A 25039-nucleotide genomic window follows, 5' to 3' on the forward strand; every position below is an offset into this window, starting at 1 on the left:
TGTAGGGGTGAAAGAAGGGTTAGACTTGAGCCTGAGTTCAAACCCCAGGCTGACACTGCAGTGTAGACATACCCTTAGAGTGCAAAGTTAAGCCCCTGGGGCTCTTACTTGCAGGATTGGGGGCACTGCGTTAGAATTTGTACTGCAACCCAACCAGCCGTTGAAAATCTCACTCGTCCTTGGTTTTTTTTTTTTTTTTTTTGAAGTCGCTCATCAGTTTTGCCAATCGCACCCACCCTCCTACAGCCTCCACCTGCCCTGCGCACACTGATTGCTACACGTCCCCCTCCCGCCCCTTATCCCTGTGGCCCTGTGCTATTGGCTGCTCTCAGTTTACCTGCCCCCCCCGCTCCGCTTTCCATTTTTCTCATTGGTTCAGGGCTCTACCTTGAACCAATCACAATCCCTTTCACCTGCCCTAGTTTTCTGCCTGCTCTTTGGCGGAGGAGGAAAAAAGTTTGGCTTTCGGCTTCAACTTTTTAGTCAGCTCGGAGGAGGCCATTGAAGTGGGCAAAGCGGCTGTTTGGGGACTCCGTTAAGCCCCCCTAAAGGATCGAGGAATTTATTGCAATGCAGTATTGCGCTTATTGCAACAGCTGGAGGCAATGCACCGATTGCATCAACTGCATTCTCTGCATGCCGTGCTGCTGTTGCAGTAGTTGCAAGCATGGCAGCCAGCAGTGATTGTATTAGCCGGGGGGCAGTTCATGCTTTGTATTAGCTGCATTCCCATGTATTGCACTGCTTCGAAAACTTGCTCGCTTTGCAACCACTAATTGCATTTGTCGCATGCCTCGCACCAGCTGCATTCAGTGCACCAGTTGCGTGCCCCCCCCGTTGCATTAATCTCTGCAGTTGGGTTAATTGCACGGGGGCAGCATGACTGCCAAGCAGCGCAAAGCAGGCAGAGGGCGGACTGAGAACAATGCTGGGGCTTTCGTTGCTCCGGGCCGGACGGAAGAGAGGGAGGCCGGGGGTCCCAGGCACAGGGAAGCCTGGGCTTGGAAGTGCCGAGCCGCGCTGGGGCTGCTGTTGCTCGGGGTGGCCGCCGCCGGGGTCGCTGTGCTGGGTTGGCTGCTCGTGCACCAGCTGGAGACGCTGGAGCAGCTGGGAGAGACTGTGGAGAAGGTGCGGGGCCGCCTTGAGGAGCTGGAAGTGCTGAAGGAGCAAGTGCAAAGGACGAGAGAGCAGGTAGCGGGGTGCTCGGGGGTGGGCCGGGCTCCGCAGCTCCGGCAGCGGGGGGTAAGTGATTTGGGAGCAGGGGGCTGTTGGTCTTACCTGCATTGGGCGCCAGGGCTGGCGGGAAGACGGGGGCGGGGGTTATATTAGAGCATCTCGTGAGGGACTGTTGGAGGGGTCTCCAGTTCTCATGTATTGGCTGTTATTGGAGAGCTGCTAGGCGGGATTGCCCGCCCCTGGTGAGGGCTGGGATTGAGTGGGGGCACGGGGCAGAGAACAGTCTTGTTGGCTTTGGGGGGTGGGTTCCCTGCGACGCCACAAAAAACTTTTCCAGGCTCTAGAGATCCACTAACTCTGCTGGGCGGGGGGCATGGAGTTCGCTCTTCCCAGCTGTAGTTTGCATTCTTCACCTCTGAGCCCCTTGTGTGTCCTCCTGGCCTGTTCTAAAGCAATGTCCTCTTCTATCTCTGCACTCTGGATTTCCTGTCTACACCCCATGGTCAGAGAAACGAGGAACAGCCGCTCCAGAGGCTCCCCCAACTGTGTGCAGGATAAGGGAGGGAGGCTTGTGAAAGAAAGTAGGACTGTTATTTTGGTCCAAAATCAGGGACATACTTGAGAATTATGATGAACGTGACACAGGTAGAGTCCCCAAACTGCCCCCCCTCCCAAATCCACAGCTATGGCTTCTCAAATTGTAGCTATCCATGGATTAGTGGGACAGGAATGCATATTGTGTGAGCGGAGTCACTAGGATGGTTTCTTCTCTTGACCTGCCTGCAGCAGGACACAATGGGTTTATAGAGCTGACTTCCATATTAGGGTGGAAATGAGCTCAGTCTGTGTATCAGGCTCCTCTGTGGGTGAATTTATGGCATGAACAAAGGAACTCTGGCCTGGTTGTCAGTCTCTTTATTACAAGGTATAGGATGGACTGCCAGGTCCAGGGTGAGATGCACTGGGGCATAGGACTGGAAGGGTATCGGGTTGAGGGGAGCTGGCATTACTGTATGGAGTAAGACTGTTACTGGTTTTATTCAATTCTTGCTCTTGCAGGCATTGAAATTCATTTATGGCTGTGTGCCTCTTGGGGCAGAGCTTCTACCCATCTGGGACACATTCTTCTCCTGGGTCTCCCTCTGGGGCAGTGCAGCTCCTCACAGTCCCTTGTTCTTGGCTCTGTAATCATGGTCCAGCCCTACATTTCTTCACTGAAGTTACTGAGACCATCACGTGTTTGAAGGAAGCAGAATCTATTGTTGTTTGTTATCAAGTGCTTGGGCTGCATGTAAGGACGGGTGGTGTCTATATATGACACAAGCTTTAGACACATTTGGCGTATGCACCAGAAATTATTTCAAGTGCAGTGACTTAGGTCAGTGGCTCTCAAGCAGAGGTAAGTGTACCTCTGGGGGTACTCGGAAGTTTTCCAGGGAGTACATCAACTCCTCTAGATATTGGCCTAGTTTTACAACAGGCTACACAAAAAGCATTAGTGAAGTCAGTACAGACTAAAATTTCATAGACAATGATGTGTTTATTAGGGTTACCATATTTGAACATTCAAAAAAGAGGACACTCCATGGGGGGTGTCAGCCCCGCCCACAGTCCACCCCCCTCCTCCCACGCTCCACCCCCACTGCCCCAGGTCCCGCCCCCCTACCCGCTTGGCCCTGCCACCGCACCCCTCCTCACTCCCTGGCTCGCTGCGACCCTCCTCAGTCCCCCACCCACCGCTCACCTCCTCCCACCTGTCACTCACCTCCTCACTCCCCTGCCAGAAACCCCCATGCGCACCCCGAGAACCTCCGCCTGCCATTGGCTCGCCGCTTCTTGCCTCCTCATCCCCGCCTGCCCACCCGCCGCTGGCTCGCTCGCCTCTTCAACACCCGCTGCTGGCCTTTTCAATCCCCCCGCCACTCCCCCACTCACCCCTCACCTACATAGGGTGACCAGATGTCCCGATTTTATAGGGACGATCCCGATATTTGGGGCTTTTTCTTACATGGGTGCCTATTACCCCCCCACCCTCTGTCCCGATTTTTCACACTTGCTGTCTGGTCACCCTACACCTACTCAACCCCCGCTGCTCCCCGCTCGCCTCTTCACCCTCCCCGCTCGCCAACTCATCCCTCCTGCCGCAGGTCCCTCTTGCTCCTAGGATCAGGGGCAGCCGAGGGGTCTCCATGTGCTGTGCCTGCCACAAGCGCACGCTCCATGGCTCCCATTGGCCGGGAAAAGCGCCAATGGGAGCTGCCGGAGCCGTGGAGCAGGGCTTGCAGGCGCCGGCAGCGTGCAGAGAGCTCTCCGCGCCCCCCCAGCCTGACCCAACCATAAGAGCCAGAGGACCTGCCGGGGGACGAGGTGGGGAGTGCTGGCGGCGCTTACCTGGGGCGGCTCCCAGGAAGCATCTGGCAGGTCCCTCTGGCTTCTACGGGTGTGGGGGAGGAGGGCGGAGGGCTCTCTGTCTGCTGCCTGCGCCTGCAAGCCCCGCCCCTGCAGCTCTTATTGGGCAGGAGGGAGCCGGTGCAGCATGGGAGCTGCCCCTGGAAGTGCCGCTAGCCCTGGGACTTTGGACTTGGGGTTACCATATGTCTGTATTTTCCCGGGTGTTTTTAGACATTTTAAAAATTCCTCCCGGATGGCGATTTAAGAACTAAAAAGTCGGACATGTCTGGGAGAATACGGATGTATGGTAACCCTATGTTTATACTGCTCTGTGTACTGTACAATGTAAATACAGTATATCCCAATTGATTTATTTCATAATTATATGATAAAAATGAGAAAATAAGCAATTTTTCAGTAACAATGTGCTGTGACACTTGTATTTTTGTTTGATTTTGTAAGTTTTTTAAGTGAGGTGAAACTTGGGGGATACACAAGACAAGTCAGACTCTTGATGGGGTACAGTAGTCTGAAAAGGTTGAGAACCACTGTCCTTGGTATTCATCTGCGGTGAATGCAGAGGTCTTTAAAATAGCCCTCAAAAGATGGCTTACGTGTGTGACGGGTTTGATCACAGAAACCCCCTGGGAGCTGCTACTCGATATGCCAAGACTACTACTTTCCCTGCCAGCTCAGGACTCCAGTACCCTGTCTTGCTGAGCCAGACACTCCCATCTGTTCCAACAAAGACCCAGGGTCTGAATTACTTGCCCCAGTGCTGCAGGTTTACCTGAAAGCAGGTAACAGAAGTGTTCCTGTCTTTAACACTCAGATGCCCAACTCCCAATGGGGTCTAAACCCAAATAAATCCGTTTTACCCTGTATAAAGCTTATACAGGGTAAACTCATAAATTGTTCGCCCTCTATAACACTGATAGAGAGAGATGCACAGTTATTTGCTCCCCCAGGTATTAATATATACTCTGAGTTAATTAATAAGTAAAAAGTGATTTTATTAAATACAGAAAGTAGGATTTAAGTGGTTCCAAGTAATAACAGACAGAACAAAGTAAATCACCAAGCAAAATAAAATTAAATGCGCAAATCTATGTCTAATCAAACTGAATACAGATAAGATCCTCACCAGTTCCGAAATGCTCCCTTTTACAGACTAATCTCCTTCTAGCCTGGGTCCAGCAATCACTCACACCCCTTGCAGTCACTGTCCTTTTGTTCCAATTTCTTTCAGGTATCCTGGGAGGGTGGAGAGGCTCTCTTTAGCCAGATGAAGACAAAATGGAGGGGTCTCCCAGGGGTTTAAATAGACTTTCTCTTGTGGGTGGAGACCCCCTCCTCACTCCTATGCAAAGTCCAGCTCCAAAATGGAGTTTAGGAGTCACCTGGGCAAGTCACATGTCCATGCATGACTCAGTTTTTACAGGGAGCATCCATTGTTTACATGCTACCTTGAACGTCCTCAAGTAGACTTCTTATGTGGATTGGAGCATTCCAAGATCCATTGTCCTTAAGTGTTTCTTGATTTAGGTACTTAATTTCAACATTCCTTCTCCAGGAACTGACCAAATGCTCTACTAAGGTTATTTAGAAATTAAGCCAGTACACAGCCAACATTCATAATGTTTATAACTTCGAATACAAGAATGATACATGCATACAAACTTGATTAATACATTCAGTAGATCATAACCTTTACGGAGATATGTTACATGGCATATGTAGCATAAAACACATTCTAAGCATATTTCCATAAAGCCTTATGGGAGGTAACGTCACAACGTGGTACTTAGGTATTGTCCCCACCCCCCAGCACAGGGGATGTTTCACCCTTGGTAGGCAGGCATTGACAGGCCAGTGCTCTGATTGAATAAGACCAGTCCTCTGCCCTGCTTTTGAAAGTGTCCAATGCCTTATGCTTCAGAGGACCGTGCTGGAGAAACCTGTTACTTGCTTTGTTGGTTGTGTTGGTGTTGAAGGGAGCTTTGTTGGCTACAAAATGAAGACCCAAATCCTCTCTCGACTTCCTGTTTGGATGTAGGCTACTGCTTTATAGTGGTTACGAGTGTAACGTACTGGCAGACTTTGCCGTTTTGGCTTCTTATCTAGGAGTGATGTCTTCTCTCTTTAAAACCTCCCTTTCTGTAATGGGAAGGACTCCATTAGTGACTCAAGAACAGCCATGCAACTCCCTGGCCCCCGGTTATGAAGACTTTACAGGTTGCTGGCTAATGTATAAAGCACAAGCTAAAGACACGTTATTTTCTTAATGCTGCAACTTGAGTCCCAGAGGCCTATTCTCCTCTCCCCCCCCACCTTTAAAAACACCGCATTTAGACTTTGGTAGCACAAAGGGCGAGGTGGGATTAATTCTCTCTCTCTCTCTCTCTTTTTATATATATATATATATATATATATATATATATATATAAAAATAATTTTTTTTTTCTTCTTTTTAATCCTGTTAGTGTATTGACAGTTGGTTGGACATGGCGGCTGGGCTAGAGGGTCAGGAAAGAAGTGCTAGCTGTTGATCAGTAATGAGTCCCCTTGCTAAGCTTTGAGCAGAGTTGCTGAGTGAGCCGGGGGTGGGGGTTGCCCCTGCTTGTCCTCCTCTGTCAGAAGGTTGTTATGGCCTGGCCCACAGTTGCCATGGGGAGGAAAATGGCAATGGAGACCACGGAATGACATGCTGACTGATATTGTTTCCTTGTGCTACCAGCCCCCTCCTTCCCCCCCCCCAGCTTGCCTCTCTCTCTCCTTGGGGCAGGGACCGTTTTTTGTTCTGTTTTGTACAGTGCCTAGTAGGACATGCCTGGGACTCCTAGACACTGCAGTAATACAGCTAATCTCTAACAATAGAGGAGGCAACAGATATGAAAGGTGTATGTCTGGTGCTAGTTGCCATATTGAGGGGGGTGTCATTGTGCCAGACCCTCTTCTCCCCCCACCCAGCCCATGTGTGATTAGACTCGTGTGCATGCACCATGCTTGTGAGAAATTTCACATCTGGGCCATTGTTCACAGCTGTCTATCCAAGTCTCTGAATATGCTGGAAGGAGGGATGCAGCCCTTGGGAGCTGTGCCATGTTGTTTTCTAACAAGGGGCGGGCACCCAAACATGAACCCATTCTCATTAGCTCTGTGACTGCTCGTGTGCCTGATGAATCCACAGCAGTGTGCAGGTCTAATCCCTGTGGCGTGACTCTGCGTTACTAGGGGTCTATGCTTGTGTGGGTGTGTGGGCAGCACTCTTCCTCACTGATAGGCCACGTGGCTAGAATTTGCAGAAAGGCAGAAGCACCCACAACTGGGGCCAGTTTTTCAGGCGAGCTTGGCATATTGGGAGCTGAGATCTCCTGAAAATGTAACCGTAAATGTCACCGTGGGAGCTGCTGGGCTTTTCAAAAAGCCCAGCACCGTGCACGCTCCCCAGTGTCTGCGGGGACTCTTCAGTGAATGTAACCATGCTGTTATCTTGCATTTATAGGTCTCCCTTAATCCAAAGCGAACTACCTGCACCTAACACTGCCAGAATGCAGCGCCACCTGGGGTAGAGGATAGCAATTGACTAGTGGACAGTCAATCACACAGCTGAGACGGTGGGAGGAATATTAATTATCCAGTGACCAGTGGGGCAAACTCCTGCTTTCAGACAGGTCTTTGGTCTCCACTCAAAGCCCAACGCGCAGGAAACTACCGAGAACTGTATTTATCTATCTTGACTGGTCAGAGTTGGTCCTGCTGGGATGTGAACCTGTAGTTCCAGAAGTGAAGATGTTTCACAGCTGAATCAGAGACTTCAGAGCCATCCCCCCTGGCCTGAGATGGCGATGGGGTATGCTGGCCACAGACTCCAAAATCATAGCATCGGGACAACAGAATGTAACCTCTTCCCCTTCTTCTGAAACTTGCGTGGGAAAGCCCCGCTCATGCCTGGGAGGAGAGAAGTATATTTTCAACCTCCTGCCATTCAGTGGCTGTTGGTTACTAATAATATCCATCTGCTTGTTCAGTTTCACCAAAACTCTGGAATGTAAAGCAATCCAGCAGTGACTGCGCAGTTGTATTTGCGTAACTCTGCATAACCAGTCAATGCTGTCAGGGTTCCTTCCCCACTCTGAACTCTGGGGTACAGATGCGGAGACCCGCATGAAAGACCCCCTGAGTTTATATTCTACCAGCTTAGGTTAAAACTTTCCCAAGGCACAAGTTCCACCTTGTCCTTGATCACTGCCACCACCAAGTGATTTAAACAAACGTTCAGGGAGGGCCACTTGGAGCCCTACCTCCCCCAAAATATTCCCCCCAAGCCTCTACACCCCCTTTCCTGGGGAGGCTTGAGAATAATATTCTAACCAATTGGTTACAAAGTGAACACAGATCAACCCCCCTAAGTCTTTAGGACTCTGAAAAACAATCAGGTTCTTAAAAGAAGTTTATTTAAAAAAAGATAAAAGAATCACCTCTGTAAAATCAGGATGGAAGATAACTTTACAGGGTAACAAAAAGATTCCAAACAGAGGATTTCCCCTCTAGGCAAAACTTTAAAGTTACAAAAACAGGGTTAAACCTCCCTCTTAGCACAGGGAAAATTCACAAGCTAAAACAAAAGAGAATCTAATGCATTTCTTTGCTGTTACTTACTATTTCTGCAATACGCGATGCTTAGTCCAGTTATGGCTTATGGAGATGTATTTACCCTGCCCTGGTTCCTTTGCTGACTCCGAGAGAACAAAACAAAGACACAAACAAAAACCTTCCCCCCACAGATTTGAAAGTATCTTCTTCCCTTATTGGTCCTTTTGGTCAGGTGCCAACCAGGTTATCTGAGTTTCTTAATCCTTTAGAGGTAAAAGATGAATTATCCCTTTACAGGGTAAAGAGGGATTAGCTGTATGTTTATGACAAATGCCTACACAGAATTAAAGTGAATACAGTTGGCACATAATCAGTTCCAAAGTGGTCCATCATTTTAACTAAGCACCTACAATTCTCTGTTTACATTCACTTTTCCTGGTATCCTACCCCTGGAGCACAGCCCAATGTGCTTCTGGGCTGCTGTCGTAGCGTATTATACCTGGGGAAAGGGCTAGAACAATGTGTTCCCAAGTGGCCACTGATTTTTTTTGTGTGCCCAACTTGAGATCCCTGGGATCTGTTCCCACCCCGCCCCCCCAGCCAAAATCAGTGGCCCCTTGTCACTCAGCCAAAGGCTAGATGGAGTGGTAGAGCTGGGATTAAAACCCTTCAATCCTGACTTGTGGTCTCCCTAGTTTAACTACTAGAGACTTCTGTATGGTGGTGGTTTGACCCCTCTCTGTGGTTGGAGAGTACACCGGTAACTTTCCAGCCAGCTGCACTGTTCTGAATGTAACTAAAATGAACTAAGTTCTCTGGTCTGGACACTGAAAGCATTTGCCTTCAGCTGTTTAGATTTGTTGAGGCCTTTCTTTAAGGACTAGTGCAGGTTCTCAGAGGAATTTCCTGTCCCTTTATAAGAATTCCTGTTTGTTTAGAAATGCACATTGCACAAAAGTGTCCTAAATCAACCCCAGATGTGCTACTTCTGCTGCTGTTCCCTTGCATAACTCTACATTCCATCCCTGCATGCTTATCACAGTCAGTGACATACTGGGGGAGGAGGACAGATAAGCTAGCTGACTTCTGACCTGTCCACAGGGCTTTCACTTGCTCTCTGTTTCTTTCTGTCGATGCAGTCTTTTGTCCCAACACGGTTACTTGCTTCCCTTGCTAGTTAAATATTTATTAAGGGAGCTTTTCCTGCTGTGGGTAAGGTTTGGGTGATAACCCTTATACAGTACATTGAACCTGGTTAGCAGATAACTTGTTGGACACTGGCTGAACACTGCTCCAGCAGCCCCCTCTTGAATTCCTTTCTGAGAGGGCTCAAGGCTAAGGAGAAGTGGGCCAGCTGGTGGGAACTGTTAATCTGAAAGCCTGTTGTCTGGTCACTGGCACTTTGCAGTGTTACCAGAAGCAGCTTCATAGAATATCAGGATTGGAAGGGGGGGGTCATCTAGTCCAACCCCCTGCTCAAAGCAGGACCAATCCCCAACTAAATCATCTCAGCCAGGGCTCTGTCAAGCCAGGCCTTAAAAACTCCTAAGGAAGGAGATTCCACCACCTCCCTAGATAACACATTCCAGTGCTTCACCACCCTCCTAAGTGAAAAAGTTTTTCCTAATATCTGACTTAAACCTCCCCCACTGCAACTTGAGACCTTTACTCCGTGTTCTGTCATCTGGTACCATTGAGAACGGTCTAGATCCATCCTCTTTGGAACCCCCTTTCAGATAGTTGAAAGCAGCTATCAAATCCCCCCTCATTCTTCTCTTCTGCAACTAAACAATCCCAGTTCCCTCAGCCTCCCCTCATAAGTCATGTGCGCCAGGCCCCTAATCATTTTTGTTGCCCTCCACGGGACTCATTTCAATTTTTCCACATCCTTCTTGTGGTGTGGGGCCCAAAACTGGACACAGTACTCCAGATGAGGCCTCCCCAATGCCGAATAGAGGGGAATGATCATGTCCCTCAATCTGCTGACAATGCTCCTACTTATACAGTCCAAAATGCTGTTAGCCTTCTTGGCAACAAGGGCACACTGTTGACTCATGTCCAGCTTCTCGTCCACTGTAACCCCTAGGTCCTTTTCTGCAGAACTGCTGCCTAGCCAGTCGGTCCCTAGTCTGTAGCAGTGCATGGGAATCTTCCATCCTAAGTGCAGGACTCTACACTTGTCCTTGTTGAACCTCATCAGATTTCTTTTGGCCCAATCCTCCAATTTGTCTAGGTCCCTCTGTATCCTATCCCTACCCTCCAGCGTATCTACCACTCCTCCCAGTTTAGTGTCATCTGCAAAGTTGCTTTGATTGTCAGTGTTACAATGGGATGGGAGATCTCTCCCACCTAAAAACAGACAGATTATCAGTTTGACAGGAAGGACTAGCCAGTTCGGTAATGTCTTCCATTCTCAATCAGTAGTGACCAGAAGTGATTGCCAGCTCTCAGCTTTCACATATGTGAAATGTGTGAGGGGGCCAGGTCAGGACCGGGTGGGCAGATCTGCCCAAAAGAATCCAGCAAGGCCTTGGGATACCACCATGATGTTACCAAGGTAGACTCCCTAAACTGGCCTCTTTGCTGGCAATTTCTGCATAGAGGCTGAAAACTCAATAGACCACCAGGCAGCCAAACCCCAGAGGAGTTCCCTGCAGGGTAGGACTGAGATGTATTAGTGTGGGAAAATGCACTTCCACTGCTTAACTAAAGGGAAATCTTCATTTTCCAGTTTAACAAGCAAGGACTCTGTGGGTTTGTGTTTATTTTTTTTTTTTTTTTGGTGACCCATCCAAACAAGATGGAGATGCTGTGCAGCTGACAGCACTTTATCTATAGCCAAAGTCAGCCCACTGAAAGCTAGAGTTCCCTGGTTCTGGTGCTCCTGGCTGTTTGTACTGATAGCAGGTTAAAAATAGTTTAGGTTTTTGGGTATGTTTTTAATTTGAGGTCCCTTCAATTTCCCCCATTAATGCTGAGTGTTTGTGTGTTTCCCGCAGCTCCTGCCCTGAGAATAGCCTCTACCTGCACACGAGAACCTTGAAACGGAAGCAAAGAGCAGCAAGCCTCCTAGGGGACGGCTAACCCCAAACAGAAACTGCTTCTCAGGGGGACTTTTTAAAAATCTGTTGATTTCCTGACAGGTTTGCTTTTAATGAGCGTTCAGCCCTGCAAGATGGTAATATAGATGTCTGTGCTAAGGTGGGGCAGCTCTATTTTAGGAAAAAATTGAGTCCATTAGAGCCTACAATTATCTATAGAGCCATAGCTTGGTCTAGTGAGTGGTGACAGGCTGCTAAAGTCTTTTGCAGCTCATTTCTGGGATTTGCCCGGTGTAATCCTAAACCCTGTAAATGAAACCTGACATTGAATGTTGTGTACTGGCCCCAGCAGCTACAGCCTCCTGACTGAGCAGCCCCTTGCATCTTATTTGCATCTTTTTTGGACCCTGTTGTATGTTGCTTGTTTCAGTATCAATACCAGAGAGAGAGTGGCACAGGTTGTGGATTAACGCCTCCCAAGATGCAGGGTTGATAGCCTGGCTGGCTGCAGGGTGTTTGTACTATGGCTGGACACACTGAAATCTGGCTTGATATTTAGTTGATTTGTCTGTAGTTTTGTAAAATGTTTTCACAATTAAAAAAAAAAAAATCCCTTTTTTAAATGTCTAAATATTCCCTGCTTGTTGGGAACCAAATGTAACCTCGGGGAGAGTCTGAAAGGACGTGGCCTGTAAAAGCAAAACTGACTGTTTGTTTTGTTATCCAAGTGGAGGGAACCAGGGGCAGCGCTGGATTTTTACAGTGTCACATCCAATGATCATTCTAAGGGACTGTTAATGCAGAGATGAAGGAACTTGCTTACAAACAAGTTTTAAGCTGATGGCTCCATTGAGCACTTGCTCTACAGAGACCCCTCCAGCTCCCTGCCTGTGACTCTGGAACAACTGTAGAAGAGGGCCCCAGAGAACCCTTCCCGGGGTGGACATTGGTCTAATGCATGTTGTGATGGGATGTTTCAGCCAAAGCTTCAAAAGCAGCACATTCATTTTGGGTACCTAGCTTGAGACACCAGGGTCTGATTTTCAGAGGTGCTGAGCACCCCCAGTTCTGGCAGGAAGTCGGTGGGGTGTGAGATTTGGCTTTCAAAAGGTGTCACCACTCTCTCTTGAAAACGCTGGCTGCCAGAGTTAGTGTGTGCTCAGTGGATCCCCATGTTGTGCAGACAGGATCAATAAAACTTCTAGAAGTGGCCCTTACTGCATTTTTGCTGCTTTGATGTCTAGACATACACACACTTGCAAAATCCTTATTGCAAGCTATATATAATTTTTAAGGCGCTCCCAGTAACCAGGGATGTGACCCTGGCAGCAGCGAGCCGGCCATTGCCGTTGAGATGGGCAGCCAAAGTTGCTCTCGAAATTTCTGGTTCTCAGTTAAGCTTGCTCTGCTGGTTTTGCCAGTGGTTCAGGCACTAGCCTAGGACTCGGATGACCTGGTTCAGTTTTCTGCTTTGCCGCCATCTTCTTGTTTGATCTTGGGCACGTCCCAGGGCCGGATCATCGAAGGTACTTAGGTGCCTCATGGGATTCACAAAAGCTCCTGAAGCAGGCGAGGTGCCCGGTTTTGAGTTTTGAACCCCATGAGGTGTCTCTTTGCACCTTTAGGTACCTAATACCGGTGCAGATCTGTGTCTCAGTTCCCCGCTGTGCCACACCTGCCCCCACCCAGGGTGTGTGTGACAGCAAATCTGTTACAGATTGTGAGGTGCTTGGATACTGTGGTGTTGGGGGACCCACACAAGTGCCTGCGATTAACACTTACTACCCTTGTAGTTAGGACCAGGCTAATCCTGGCCCAAATGCCTCACGTTCCGATTGACCTCTCTCGGCCTAGGTGTTAGAGAGACACTGTTCATGAGCAGCTGCTGTGACTGGAGGGGGGCAGGGGCAGCAGACTCTTGGTGCTGTGGTGCCTATTACTCCTCCTCTCAGGACTTGGCTGCAGTTGGAGGGGTTGGGATCTCCTCTCCTCCTGTCCCTGCTCTCTCTCTCGACCCATTCTTCCCACTGAGGAGGATGTGGCAGGCTTTACCCTGTGCCTTCCCTATTGGTGGCCAGTGGCAGGTGTCTCAGGCCTGGCCTTGTGTCTCTGGCTGTCCCCAGGTTCCAGAACACTCTCCTCACACTGTTTCTTTCCTTTCAAGCTGTCTAACACGGCAGAGCTGGAGCGGCGACTCTCTGACCTGGAGCTGGCCCAGATGCTGTCTAGGCAGAAACTGGAGCGAGCCTCTGTCGCTGCTGAGCGCATCGTGGCCTCTGACCCTATCGGCAAGCTTGCCGCCTTCCAGGCGGAAGTGAAGCAGGCCATCAGCGAGCTGAGAGGAGAGCTCCCCTCCGGGACCGAGCTGGCTGAGCTGCAGAGCCAGCTGGAGCAGCTGAGAACCACCGAGCTGGAGATGCTGAGGCAAGAGGTGGCCGGGCTCTTGTCGTCGGGTTCCAGGCTGGAGCAGAGCGTGGCCTCGTTGACCGGCTCCCTCACCAGTGCCCAGAGGAGCCTGGAAGAGAAAGCTCATAGCCTGCAAGCCATGCAGCAGGAAGCGGAGCACGCTAAGGTGGCTGGCGAGAGATTGGAGAACAACATTGGCTCCCTGTCAGCCCGGACCTTCATCCTGGAGGGAAGCCTCAACCGCACCACACTGCTGGCACGCGCCCTGCAGCTGCAGCTGGAGCAGAACAGCAAGGCTCTGGCTGGACTGCAGGAAGTGGCAGCAAATCAGAGCGGGAGCGACAGCTCTGAACCTCGGCAGCTGGAGAACCTCAGGTATGATGGCCACTTGAGGCTGATGTTTGTTACGTGTATTGCGGTAGCGCTGAGAGGCCGGGCCCCATTGTGCTAGGTGCAGTACAAATGGTCCCTGCCCCGGAGCATGGGATTTGAACACATCTGGCCAAGCGGAGCCCTGCAGAGCCCTTGTCACAGAGAGCAGAGCCACGTGCCATGTCTGAAAGGCTTAACACCAAAGCAGGGGTGGAGTTATTGAGGGGACATGGCTAAAATCAAGGGGTTGCAATTCAGAGCAGGAGCATTTGCCCTGAATACAAGGGAGGCTTCCCGACAGTGAGACCTGCCTGGAGAAGCCTCTGGAGGGAGATGGTGTTCACGCCATCACTTGGGACACACACAAATAAACTGGGTGGCTATGCTGGTGCTAGCTTAATCTAGTTAGCATGGGTAACAGTAGTGAAGATCCAGTGATAGGCTTCAGTACAGCCTAGCAACCAGACTACAAGCCACTGGGGCTCTGTCTGCTAGCCCACTCTGAAGCTTGTGCAGCTGAATGAAGAGCTGGAGTGAACGGTAGCATTCTTCAGAGGCCATTAGAAAGCAGTCTGCCTCCTCCTCTGGCTTCGTGGCATCACCTCTCTGCACTCACTGCAGGCTTGTATCTCAGACTGCTGCTCAGTGTGTGTGAGTGCCCAGTGGCATGTGAGCCAGCTCCATGGGGACCTGTGGGTCTTGACTCTGCTCTCTGGGCCTTCCAGGGTGCAGATCCAGCAGCTGCACATGGAGAGATCGGCCACGCAGGAGCGGGTGAGCGAGGCGCTGCACAGCATTGCTGACCAGAGGAGAGAGCTGCAGGGTAGGATCTCAGAGCTGGAAACGGCTATTCATGCTCTTCAGGGCCATGTGACTCAGGTGAGGACTCTGGGCCACCAGGCTATGGTCACTCCACTGTTGCCTAGGGAGAGGAACAAGCAGTACAGTAGAACCTCAGAGGTGCAAACACCTCGGGAATGGAGGTTGTTCTTTCGAAAGTTTACAACTGAACATTGACTTAATACAACTTTGGAACTTTACTATGCAGCAGAAAAATGCTGCTTTTAACCATCGTAATTTAAATGAAACAAGCACAGAAACAGTTTCCTTACCTTGCCAAATCTTTTTTTTTTTTTTTTTTTTTTTAACTTTCCCTTTATTTTTTTAGTAGTTTATATTTAACACAGTACTCTGCTGTACAGCTCAGCTGTCTGATTGTGTACTTGTGGTTCCAAATGAGAGGTGTGGTTGACCGGTCGGTTCGTAACTCTGGTGTTCTACTGTCCTGTTAGAGCCAGGGGGAGACGCTGGCCAGGTGTCATAGGAGTTCAGAGATGAGATACAAAGCTGGCTAAGGGGTTCGAGGAATGAGAATGATTCCCTTTACATGATGAAGGGTGAGGGGAAACAGAGCTACCCATGAGAACAGGCCAGGTCTGGCTATTGATCTTGGAAGGGCTGGAGGGATGTTGGGGGACACATAGGTGCTGGCTTTCTCCAGGCCTGTAGGGTACTCAACCCACCGCTCTGCCCTAGGTTCTGCCCCCATCTGTCCCCTTCTCCCAAGTCCCCATCGCTGCCCCACCTCTTCCTTGACTCTTCTTGCCCAGTTCCATCACCTCTCCTGAGCATGCCTCATCCCTGCTCCTCCCCATTTCTCCCAGAGCCTCCTGCACACTGTGAAACAGCTGATTGTGGCGGGTTGTAGGTGCTGGGAAGGAGGGGGAGGAGCTGATTGACAGGGCAGGCAGGAGGCACTGGGGAGGAGGAAGGGGGAGCTGCCTGCTGGTGGGTGCTCCTGGGCTGGAGCACCCACAGAGTCAGTGCATATGTGGGGGACAGATGTGGAATTGCAGATTTAAAAACAAATGCAACTGACATGCTGTGATCACTGTAAAATGCTGTTACTTCAAGCGGTGTAGGGCAGTCTGCATCCACAGAGGTGGGTCTTAAAGATGTGTCCTGCAAAACGCACAAGTGAGGGCTTCTGCATCACAGGTCCGCATTGGGCTCTGGGCCCTGCAGGTTTATCGGCTTGTAGCGAGCTGGCTGGACTCATGGAATGTGACGTTATTTTGGTAGCAGAATCCCCCGGATTTACTTCCCAGCAGAATTTCTCAGCTGTTGGGTGTGGAGATGGGGGGGAAGCGTTACAGCTCAGTACCCGGATATCCTTTGGGGAGAGGGTTCTGCAGTACAGTTAGTCACATGAGCTTCTGGGTTGGGCCTAAACCCACCAAAGCAAATACCTGCAGTGAGGAGGAACGCCAGAACTGGGCTTTAGGAGCCCTAAGAGTGCAGATGTGGGCAGTGCTGCTCCCTGCAGTGCAGGAGGATGTGCAGGTCTCGAACCAAAAGCAGAGGCTTTCAGTCTCCAGTGCCTCTCGCCTGCACTGATCTCGCCCCACGTGCTCGCACACAGACCTTTGCTACAAAGCCCTTTACCTGGCACCTCCCTGGACCCTGCGGGAAGTGGAACTCTCCAGCAGTGCCATCTGCAAGCAGGGAAGCTCCATGTATGTGGTTGCCAGGGTCTGTGAGAGCCCCTTGCAGGGTGAGAGGGGTGTGTCCTTGGGTAGGAAGCTGGGGTAGCTCCCAGCCCCACAGGGAGGTCACGGCATGTGACCGTGACTCTCACCATGCGCTGCTCTCTGAGGAAGGCTGTGCCTGGGGCAAAGAGTCTGTCCCATGCCCTGGATTTCCTCTCTCTCTTCAGGTGGAGCTGGGCATGGTCAATCTGAACACACAGCTCTCTGGTGTCGTGGAGCAGCAGCTGCAGGGTCTAAAGATTGGGATGGCCAATCTGGAGAGCAGCCTGGGCACCAGCCTGCAGCAATGTAAGAGCAAAATCCCTTCCTGGAGCAGGGGGGTGGGGTGGGGGGACAACCCACAGACTGAACGACTGGGTGTGGCATTGGAAGCCACCCCTGCCGCATGTTCTGCTTGCTCATCAGATGGGCACGTGCATGCACCCCTCTGCATGCTGCTTGGGAACCAGAGATGGAAGCCAGTTGTCTCTTCTCTTCCAGTGCTGGGTGGCTCAACCTTGTGCAGACTTCAATGGCCCAAGTGATTGGGGTATGTTCGCCCCCGGGTGGGGGAGGGGAAGCAAGTCCATAGACTATAGAGCGCACTGTTATTGCGGCAGTCGGGTTGTCCGTGAGCTTTGATGCCAGCCCAGCAGGTCCCTCTGGCTATCCCTGCACAGGCTCTGTTTAACCCACCCCCTGCCCTCAAAACACCCAATTGGAGTGATTTCTGACTAGCAGAGAAGATGCTGAGATCTGTCTAAGCCCACACTGCTCCCGTCACTGTCTGTCTAACAGGGTGTTTGTGGAGCAGGTCCCCATTGCACGTGTCCATTGTTACCAGATTTGTCCATTACTCTGGGGTACACTCATTTATTAAGGTTACTCTTCTGGGGAGAGGGGGGTTTCTGTAATTCCATCAATGTATTGCTTATCACTGGTGTTCTCATACGGAGCTCTGCTTCTCCCTGATGCAAGTTCCCACCCAATGGAGCTATCCTGCAGGACCTCTGTACCCCAGGGCTGGGTTTGTACACACATTCACACACTCTCTCTCTTGACCGGGTTAAGCAGCACTCCCCAGCTGACCCCTTCTATGCCCCTGGACTCAGCAGGCTGAGTCGAACAGCACGTCCAAGCTGCCACCCTCATATATCCCAGGTAGTAACCCACTTGATGAGTAAACCCCACAGGATTTTTGGGCACTGAAGGGATCTGTAGCTTAGTTTTGAGGAGCATTGCTGCAGAGCGAATGGGGAAGCCAAAAAATACCCACAAGGGTGGGAGAGAGAGAAGCAACCAGCTTAATCATGGAAGTTATTTATTGCCAGGTAATAACCATACAAGGGGAGCCAAACAAACAAAACAGTTACAGTATTAAATCTAACAGACATTTGATTATAAAAGTCAGGTTTAGAAAACTATAACTGATCACACAAGTCAGGGTCAGAAGGCTACACCTAGAGAGAGAGCTGGGTTCTCACCACTCCACGAAGCTTGAATCAATTGGGGGTCCCAGGTGGGGTGGTAGCTGAGGGTCCGGAGTGCTGGAGACAGGCAGAGCGCACCCCTACCCCCCACGATCAGTCAGGAGAAGATGAAGTCCCAATGGAACTGATGCAGATTTTGGATCCAGGCATCAGAACACTTACTTGAGCATGGGTAGGGGTTTTTGTAGAGAAAGAACAATGGTTCAAGGGAGAACACTAGATTTGTTTATGGGTAAACTGATGGCTCAGGGGAGTATTACCAAAGTTGCGTTGTTTAGGTTAGACAATGGGAGCTGATCATTCCTGTTCCTTGGAGGGAGCTCACAATGCAAGTAGGGAGTTTCACTATTTTGGATACCAATAAAGGATGTGGGGAAAGCGGTGAATGTGAAAATATCTTGACTTTAGCAAAGCTTTTGATACAGTCTCCCACAGTATTCTTGCCAGCAAGTTAAAGTAGTATGGATTGGATGAATGGACTATAAGGTGGATAGAAAGCTGGCCAGATTGTCGTGCTCAACATGTAGTGATCAACGGCTTGATATCTAGTTGGTAGCCAGTATCAAGCGGAGTGCCCCAAGGGTCGGGCTTGGGGCCGGTTTTGTTCAACATCTTTATTAATGATCTGGATGAGCAGATGGATTGCATCCTCAGCAAGTTTGCAGATGAAACTAAACTGGGGGGAGAGATAGATACGCTGGAGAGTAGGGATAGGGTCCAGAGTGACCTAGACAAATTAGAGGATTGGGCCAAAAAATCTTCTGAGGTTCAACAAGGACAAGTGCAGAGTCCTGCACTTAGGAAGGAAGAATCCCATGCACTGCTACAGGCTTGGGACCGACTGGCTAAGCAGCAGTTCTGCAGAAAAGGACCTGGGGATTACAGTGGATGAGAAGCTGGATATGAGTCAGTAGTGTGCCCTTGTTGCCAAGAAGGCCAACAGCATATTGGGCTGTATTAGTAGGAGCATTAACAGATCAAGGGAAGTGATTATTCCCCTCTATTCAGCACTGATGAGGCCACACCTGGAGTATTGTGTCCAGTTTTAGTCCCACCACTACAGAAGGGATGTGGACAAATTGGAGAGAATCTAGCAGAGGGCAACGAAAATGATTAGGGGGCTGGGGCACATGACTTGCGAGGAGAGCATGAGGGAACTGGGGTTATTTAATCTGCAGAAGAGAAGAGTGAGAGGGGGATTTGATAGCAGCCTTCAACTACCTGAAGCAATGGTCTCAAGTTGCAGTTGGGGAGGTCTAGGTTGGATATTAGGAAACACTATTTCACTAGGAGTGTGGTGAAGCACTGGAATGGGTTACCTAGGGAGGTGGTGGAATCTAGTTCCCCAGTAGCATAATAAGGGGACTCCCCAGTGAATTTCAGAAGCAGTGCATGTTAAAATAGCTAACAGGGAATTTTCATGGAGTGTGTAACCAACCCTTGGGACCCACTGTTGCAGGACAACACTGGCTGAATGCACTTCCCCCAAAGGATTAGACACTGGCACCAATAGAGCAGCAGCTGCAGTTAGACAACTGGGATAAAAATGTTCCAGGCCATGAGCCAATGAGGAGCTGTGGTGAGCGAGACATGGCCAACCCTGCAGGGACAGTGTGCTTGGGTGGGGTGTGGTAAGAGTCTCTGAACCATCTGAGATAGGTGACATTCCATATTCTTAATCCAAATTTGCAGCTAAATTTTATCATCCAGTAATGTCCACAGGGGGGCGCTGTGGGACTGCAAGTGCTCAAAGCTCTTTGCATGGGAAGACAGCACAGGGGTTTCTTTACAAAATCAAATCTGATCTCAGTCCCTGGAAATCCTGATGATGGGAGGAAGGGCCTTGATTGATTGAGTCCTTAGGGGCTTCTCCAGGTACATGGCGGGGGTAAGGGGTTCTCTGTGGATGAGAAGTGCCCCATTCTGTACCACCGAGCCTCTGGGAACTGCCATGCAAGTGTTTTTTTTCCTCTTCACTCCCAAAGTGAGGCACGTCAGGGTAAGCAGAAATGGGTCTCTGCCCTCCTGAGGCAGGCTGTCCCCTGAGCCCAGGGCTTCCTCGGCCTGCAGGGTCCTTTCACCCGAGGAGAGCTGGACATTGCTCCCTGTGGCGCTGCCATCTGCCTGCCTTCCTGCCCCACTCAGGGCTGAATGTTCCTCTCCCAGGCACCCAGCCAGGGAATGAGATGAGACCCTAACCGCAGGCCCACTGGGTCTCCCCGTCACACTAGAGCTGTGGTGCCTATGTTTACTGCTCTGGGTTTGGCTCCATTCAGTCCAGCCAGAGCTTGCTACTCCAGAGCCCTGGGTTATAGCAGATCTGAATTGCTTTGGGCTCCTTACACCCTCTCCCCGGGTTGTTTTTTTGGGATCCCATCCCCTGTCCTGTCCTCTCTCCACTCCAGGCGTAGTTCCCTGATGCTGTGGTTCCCATTCCCCGTGGAACACTAGTTGGTGAGAATGTGCCGCCTGTCACTGTGCGTTAATTAGGAGTCTCTCTAATTGTCACAGCACTGATTGCTTTTCCTGGAGGAGCGGGCGTTCATCTCTAGTAATGGCATGTTCCTTACCCTGTGGTGTGCCAAGCATTCCCTTGATCTTGTGCTGTGATACCTGATCTCTGCTCAGGGCTGTCCCCTTCCAGCTCCTTGTGGGTGCTTCGCCAGGCTAAATGACTCCTGTCTCTGCAGTCTCATGGTAGATCTCTGCCAGCTTGTTCTCCACCCTGTGGGCTCACTGAGACTCTCTGGAAGGCACTGAAATTGACTCTGATCTGTGCAGTGGCCATCTCCAGTCCCTGTAAAAATGAGAAAAGCAACAGAGAGTCCTGTGGCACCTTTAAGACTAACAGATGTATTGGAGCATAAGCTTTGGTGGGTGAATACCCACTTCGTCAGATGCATGTGAAGTGGGCATTCACCCTTGAAAGCTTATGCTCCAATACATCTGTTAGTCTTTAAGGTGCCATAGGAGACTCTGTTGCTTTTTACAGATCCAGACTAACACGGCAACCTCTCTGATACTTGTAAAAATGAGATGTCCCCTGAGGGTGCAGCGCACTGTGCTTTGCAGTGCTTATGCCCCGTACCGGAGAGCACGATACAGTCCTGCTGCCCTAAAGTTCCTCTTCCCCCCTGCAGGGGAATGCTATTAACTAATATGGATTTCTTTCGTGGTGGACTGGTGGGAATTTAAAGCTACGGGACTGTATCTCTGATACATCTTCCTCCAGGGCATTGTACAGCTGCCTAACTCTGGCTCTGCAGTTATGGGTTGCCTCTCATGGTGACAGAAGATATACAGAAATGGATCATGCAATGGGACGGTGTGTTGGGTCAGTGGGAAGACTGGCTTGATGCCCTCAACAGAAGGAAAGGAAACTAACCTCTTGTTTCCCTTCTCTCTCCCCCGCCCCCACCAGGTCTCTCAGGAGAAGTACAGACCCGCTGTGAGACTGAGGATGGCTGTGGGTGGCCGCATGTGCACGAGATCAGCTTCCCGCACCGTGTCCCGACCCAGCCCGCGATTATGCTGGGGCTGGTGGGGCTGAGCGCTCGTGGTTCTGTGGGCATCTCGGTGAGAGCTGTGGACGTCACGGACTCTGGCTTCAAAATACACATCGCCAGCATGGGCAACCAGAGCCTGACCAGTGCCAGGGTCTCTTGGATGCTGTGTGCCTAGATGGAAAGCTGTGATGCGGCCCCTGGGGCAGGGGTTACTGAGCTGGTGGCATCTGCTTTACTTGGACACAACTGTGGTGTGCTTTGGTTTTCTTTAAAGTAATTACAGCTTACAAGGAGTCCATGTAGATGGGATCCCAATGAATAAGCCCCTTTCTTGGGAGCTGTGTATCCCCATTTAATGGCAGGCTGAACAGCCCCAGGCCTTGCTGAAGGCTCCTGGAAAGTGCAACTGACAAGATCTGTCTTAAACTTCCAAACCTAAGCGCCTAAACTGAACCACCAGCTATATGCACGTGCAACTGTTTGTTTGCGTTCAGCCACTCTGCATCTGCAGATGTGTGTCTCACTCGCACGAAAAGATGCACCACAAGGCTAATTGTGAGGGAAGTTGAGCACCTGGGTCTGGAAAGTTGGCCTGTAAACCTCTTTATTTAGGAATTTTTTGGTTTTATTATTTTCAGTAGCAACAGTTGGAATGTTCTCCTGCTGCCCATTTAGGATTCTACCCAGTGCTTTGCATGTCAGAAGTGTTAAAACTTATGCAGAGATGATGCTAATGGCTGGATGCAGCCAAATGACCAAAGGGGAGGTGTGCGTGTGTCCAGTTGGAAATTCCTGGCTGAGCCAGTTTCTCATGGCAGAGGGCATTGCTAGTCAGGGCTGCTCATCCCTCACAGAGCTATGGCGTCTACGCTGAGCCTTACCCTGGAAGAGATGGACAGACATGCTAAGCTTTCTTGTGGTGTTGCAAGGTGGGTTAAGACTACTGGCCTTCTCTGGACCTATCTCACCAAGTGAAACACCAGAGCATTCAGACTGGGTGTGCTTGCTTGTCTGTCTAATTCTGCGGAAGGGAAGCAGCTGTATTTTAATGTATACAACTCTCTCAGAAGAAGGCTTTGGGGCTGCTAATGGCTTGTCCAGCCTGCTGACCTATGCACAATACATTTGTTCCCCTATTCTCTCTCCTCTCCTTCCTACCCGCCCCCCCCAAAATCACTGGAAGATGCACTGGAGCTCTCAACACAGCAGGCCCCAGGGTGGGAGAGGGGCCTGCAAAGCAGGTTATGGGTCCACCATGAGACACCTTGCAAAGATGGGAGGTGTGTGCAATTCCACCCCCATAATCCCAGTTTGGAGGTTTTGTGTCCTGTGGTGGTGGGTAGAGAAAGACACTCAGCTAGTGCTACATATGTACCCCATGGAGATGCGTGGGTCTCAAATTTGGCAGGGTTGGGGTTGAGCATAGTGCCTTCTGTGGCTGAAGATTAGAACACAGAGGCTTCTTGTCAGAATATGGGGGAGTGTTCCCCAGATTGCTGGCTAATGTGGGAGTGGGGGTTTGGAGTGACTTGGGTGCTAGGATAGCTCCACTCTAGAGTCACAGGAGACAGTCTGCCTAAATTGTCCTCTTCTCCTCCACACGTTCACTCTGCGCTGACTGAAAGGAGGAAAGGACAATCTTGTTAAAGCACAGAACTAGGATGTTGGAAATCTATGTTCTGTTCCTAGCTCTGCCACACGTTGGCAGGTGGCTTGCCCTCTGCACCTGGCCTTTGTAAAGTACCAAGCGATGCCTGCTGTCTGCAGAAAACTGTAGAGATTTTTTTTCCCCTGAAAAAGCAGATTCTGCAAACTGAAACGCTGTCATTTGGAAATGGGGTTGCCCTGCCTTATGGGAGTTGTAGTTCAGATGTCTGTTCCCATTCTCCTCTATAGAGGGAATATGAGGCTGCATTTACCAGTCAAAATATTTTGGGGTTTGGGTCTATTTTTGGTGGAAAAATCAAAAGTTTCTGTGTGCGTGAACCTATTTTCCAATGACCATCTCTAGTGCCAATTACAGTTTTTAAGCTCACTTGGTGCCATCAGCTGGGACACATGGCAGATGCTTTCCCATAATGCCTGAAGTGTCCCGCAGGGATCCAGAACATTCCAGCATTGTCTCATCATCTGAACTGCGCTGACGAGACTGCTGCTACCCCGGCTCACCAGGATGCTGGCTGCAGAAAAGGAGGCGGTGCACTGAAAGGTCGAGCTAGGAGTCGTATGATGTGGGGGGGATGGCAAATGGATCTTCAGGCTGTCGGAGGGCAGAGAGAGGGGCCAAAGCAGATGTTCCGCTCTGGATGAGTGGGGACATCCAGAACTCTCAGGACAGGCTACAGGACACAACTAAGACTCTGAAGTGACTTCTGGCAATGGGATCTGGGAGCCTGAGCAGTGCCTGCTGCTTCTTCACACCCATGCTGATCATGTGTGTATTCAGCCCTCCTCAGCAGAGGGTGTACTGACAGCGCCTGAGGACTCCAAGGAGAGAGGGAAGGGTGGTGGGATTCTGTGCAAAACATCTAATGCCTCCAGAGTCAGACAGGAAATGATGGGTTTTTTCCAGTTGCTTCCATGTGCCCAATGTAACTGCAGACTTTCCCCTGTCCAGGGGGAAGCTGCTGCTCTGTGACTGTCCATAGGCAAAAGAGCTGCTGCTGTTCGTTCATGCCTGAGCTGCAGGAATCACGTCTGTGACTCAGCCCCGTGGAGGCCTCGAGGTTTGTGGGCCGTGTGCTTCAGCCTCTGGCACGGAGCTGGCTGCCAATTCAGGAGGCCGCAAGTGCTGAATTGCCAAAGTTGTTTTAGAAACTGAGCAAATGGGCACAAACCAAAACCTCCCTCGGGTGGATCTCTGTTGGCAGTGCAATATTTGGCCTCGTCCCCAGCGTGCCTTGCTCTAAACCGGTTTTCTGCTCAGGTGTGGGCTCGCATGGCTTCATGCGAAATGGAAGCACTTGCCCTGAAATGGCGGAGTGCAAAGTAAGACACCTTCCAACTTCAAGGCCCCGTTGGCTGCTCTGTGGGATGGAATGGGGGGGGAAAAAAACTGGTGGGTCAGAACAGGGAGCGCTGTATGCAAACCATCAATCCTCTCCTGGGCTTGAGAGCCTCTGGGACCACGGCCACCCTCCTTGGCATGCTGCTCCTCCTGCCATAGGGTTCCCCTGCCTAAGGGTGAAGTACTTGAGCCTGTAACAAAGCAAGCCAAAGCAAGTTTGTGGGGAACATGGAATCTGGCCTAACGTTAATTCCGAGTAGCTCTACAATGTCCACGTATGTAGCCTGGCTCCGATCAGACCCCTGGCTCCTCTCGTGCTGGCAAGGCCAGCAAAGTCCTTTGCTGAAGCTTTTCTGCAAATACTGAATAAAAAGCAGGAAAGCCAAAGGTGGGGTAAGTCTGGTACAGCTTTAAAACCCTGCTGTCCTAGGGCCCAGCTGGCACCCAAGAAACTAACTGGGTGGTGGTTCTTGGGCCAGGCTGGGTGTGGAGACCCTCTGGTTTTTGGATTGTGTCCCATTTCCAT

General features: G+C 50.5%; 1 protein-coding gene across 3 annotated transcripts; it reads left to right on the forward strand.

Annotated features, from left to right (window-relative positions):
- The first annotated feature begins 389 nt into the window (after positions 1 to 389).
- LOC103307006 (myosin-11-like) lies at positions 390 to 22642 on the forward strand. Of its 3 annotated transcripts, XM_065592275.1 has the most exons (6): positions 390 to 1191; positions 13369 to 13985; positions 14708 to 14861; positions 16699 to 16819; positions 16937 to 17060; positions 21422 to 22642. In XM_065592275.1, exons 1-5 carry the CDS (start codon positions 880 to 882, stop codon positions 17053 to 17055), a joined length of 1323 nt encoding a protein of 440 aa, XP_065448347.1. In that variant the 5' UTR covers positions 390 to 879; the 3' UTR covers positions 17056 to 17060; positions 21422 to 22642. The 3 variants fall into 3 exon arrangements, with proteins under 3 accessions (XP_065448347.1, XP_042700036.2, XP_008175125.3); XM_008176903.4 differs by lacking the exon at positions 16937 to 17060 and having other exon boundaries at positions 396 to 1191; XM_042844102.2 differs by lacking the exons at positions 16699 to 16819; positions 16937 to 17060 and having other exon boundaries at positions 21422 to 21793.
- Positions 22643 to 25039: the final 2397 nt, after the last annotated feature.

The sequence above is a fragment of the Chrysemys picta genome, chromosome 4 (assembly GCF_011386835.1).
Source record: "Chrysemys picta bellii isolate R12L10 chromosome 4, ASM1138683v2, whole genome shotgun sequence".
Lineage (NCBI taxonomy): Eukaryota > Metazoa > Chordata > Testudines > Emydidae > Chrysemys > Chrysemys picta.

Excerpts from the sequence above, each read along its gene's own strand:
- LOC103307006 (XM_008176903.4), top strand. The coding sequence starts at position 880 with ATGACTGCCAAGCAGCGCAAAGCAGGCAGAGGGCGGACTGAGAACAAT. Across the intron at positions 14,862-16,698 it reads TTCAGGGCCATGTGACTCAG|GTGGAGCTGGGCATGGTCAA; the intron begins GTGAGGACTCTG and ends CTCTCTCTTCAG. Across the intron at positions 16,820-21,421 it reads GGGCACCAGCCTGCAGCAAT|GTCTCTCAGGAGAAGTACAG; the intron begins GTAAGAGCAAAA and ends CGCCCCCACCAG.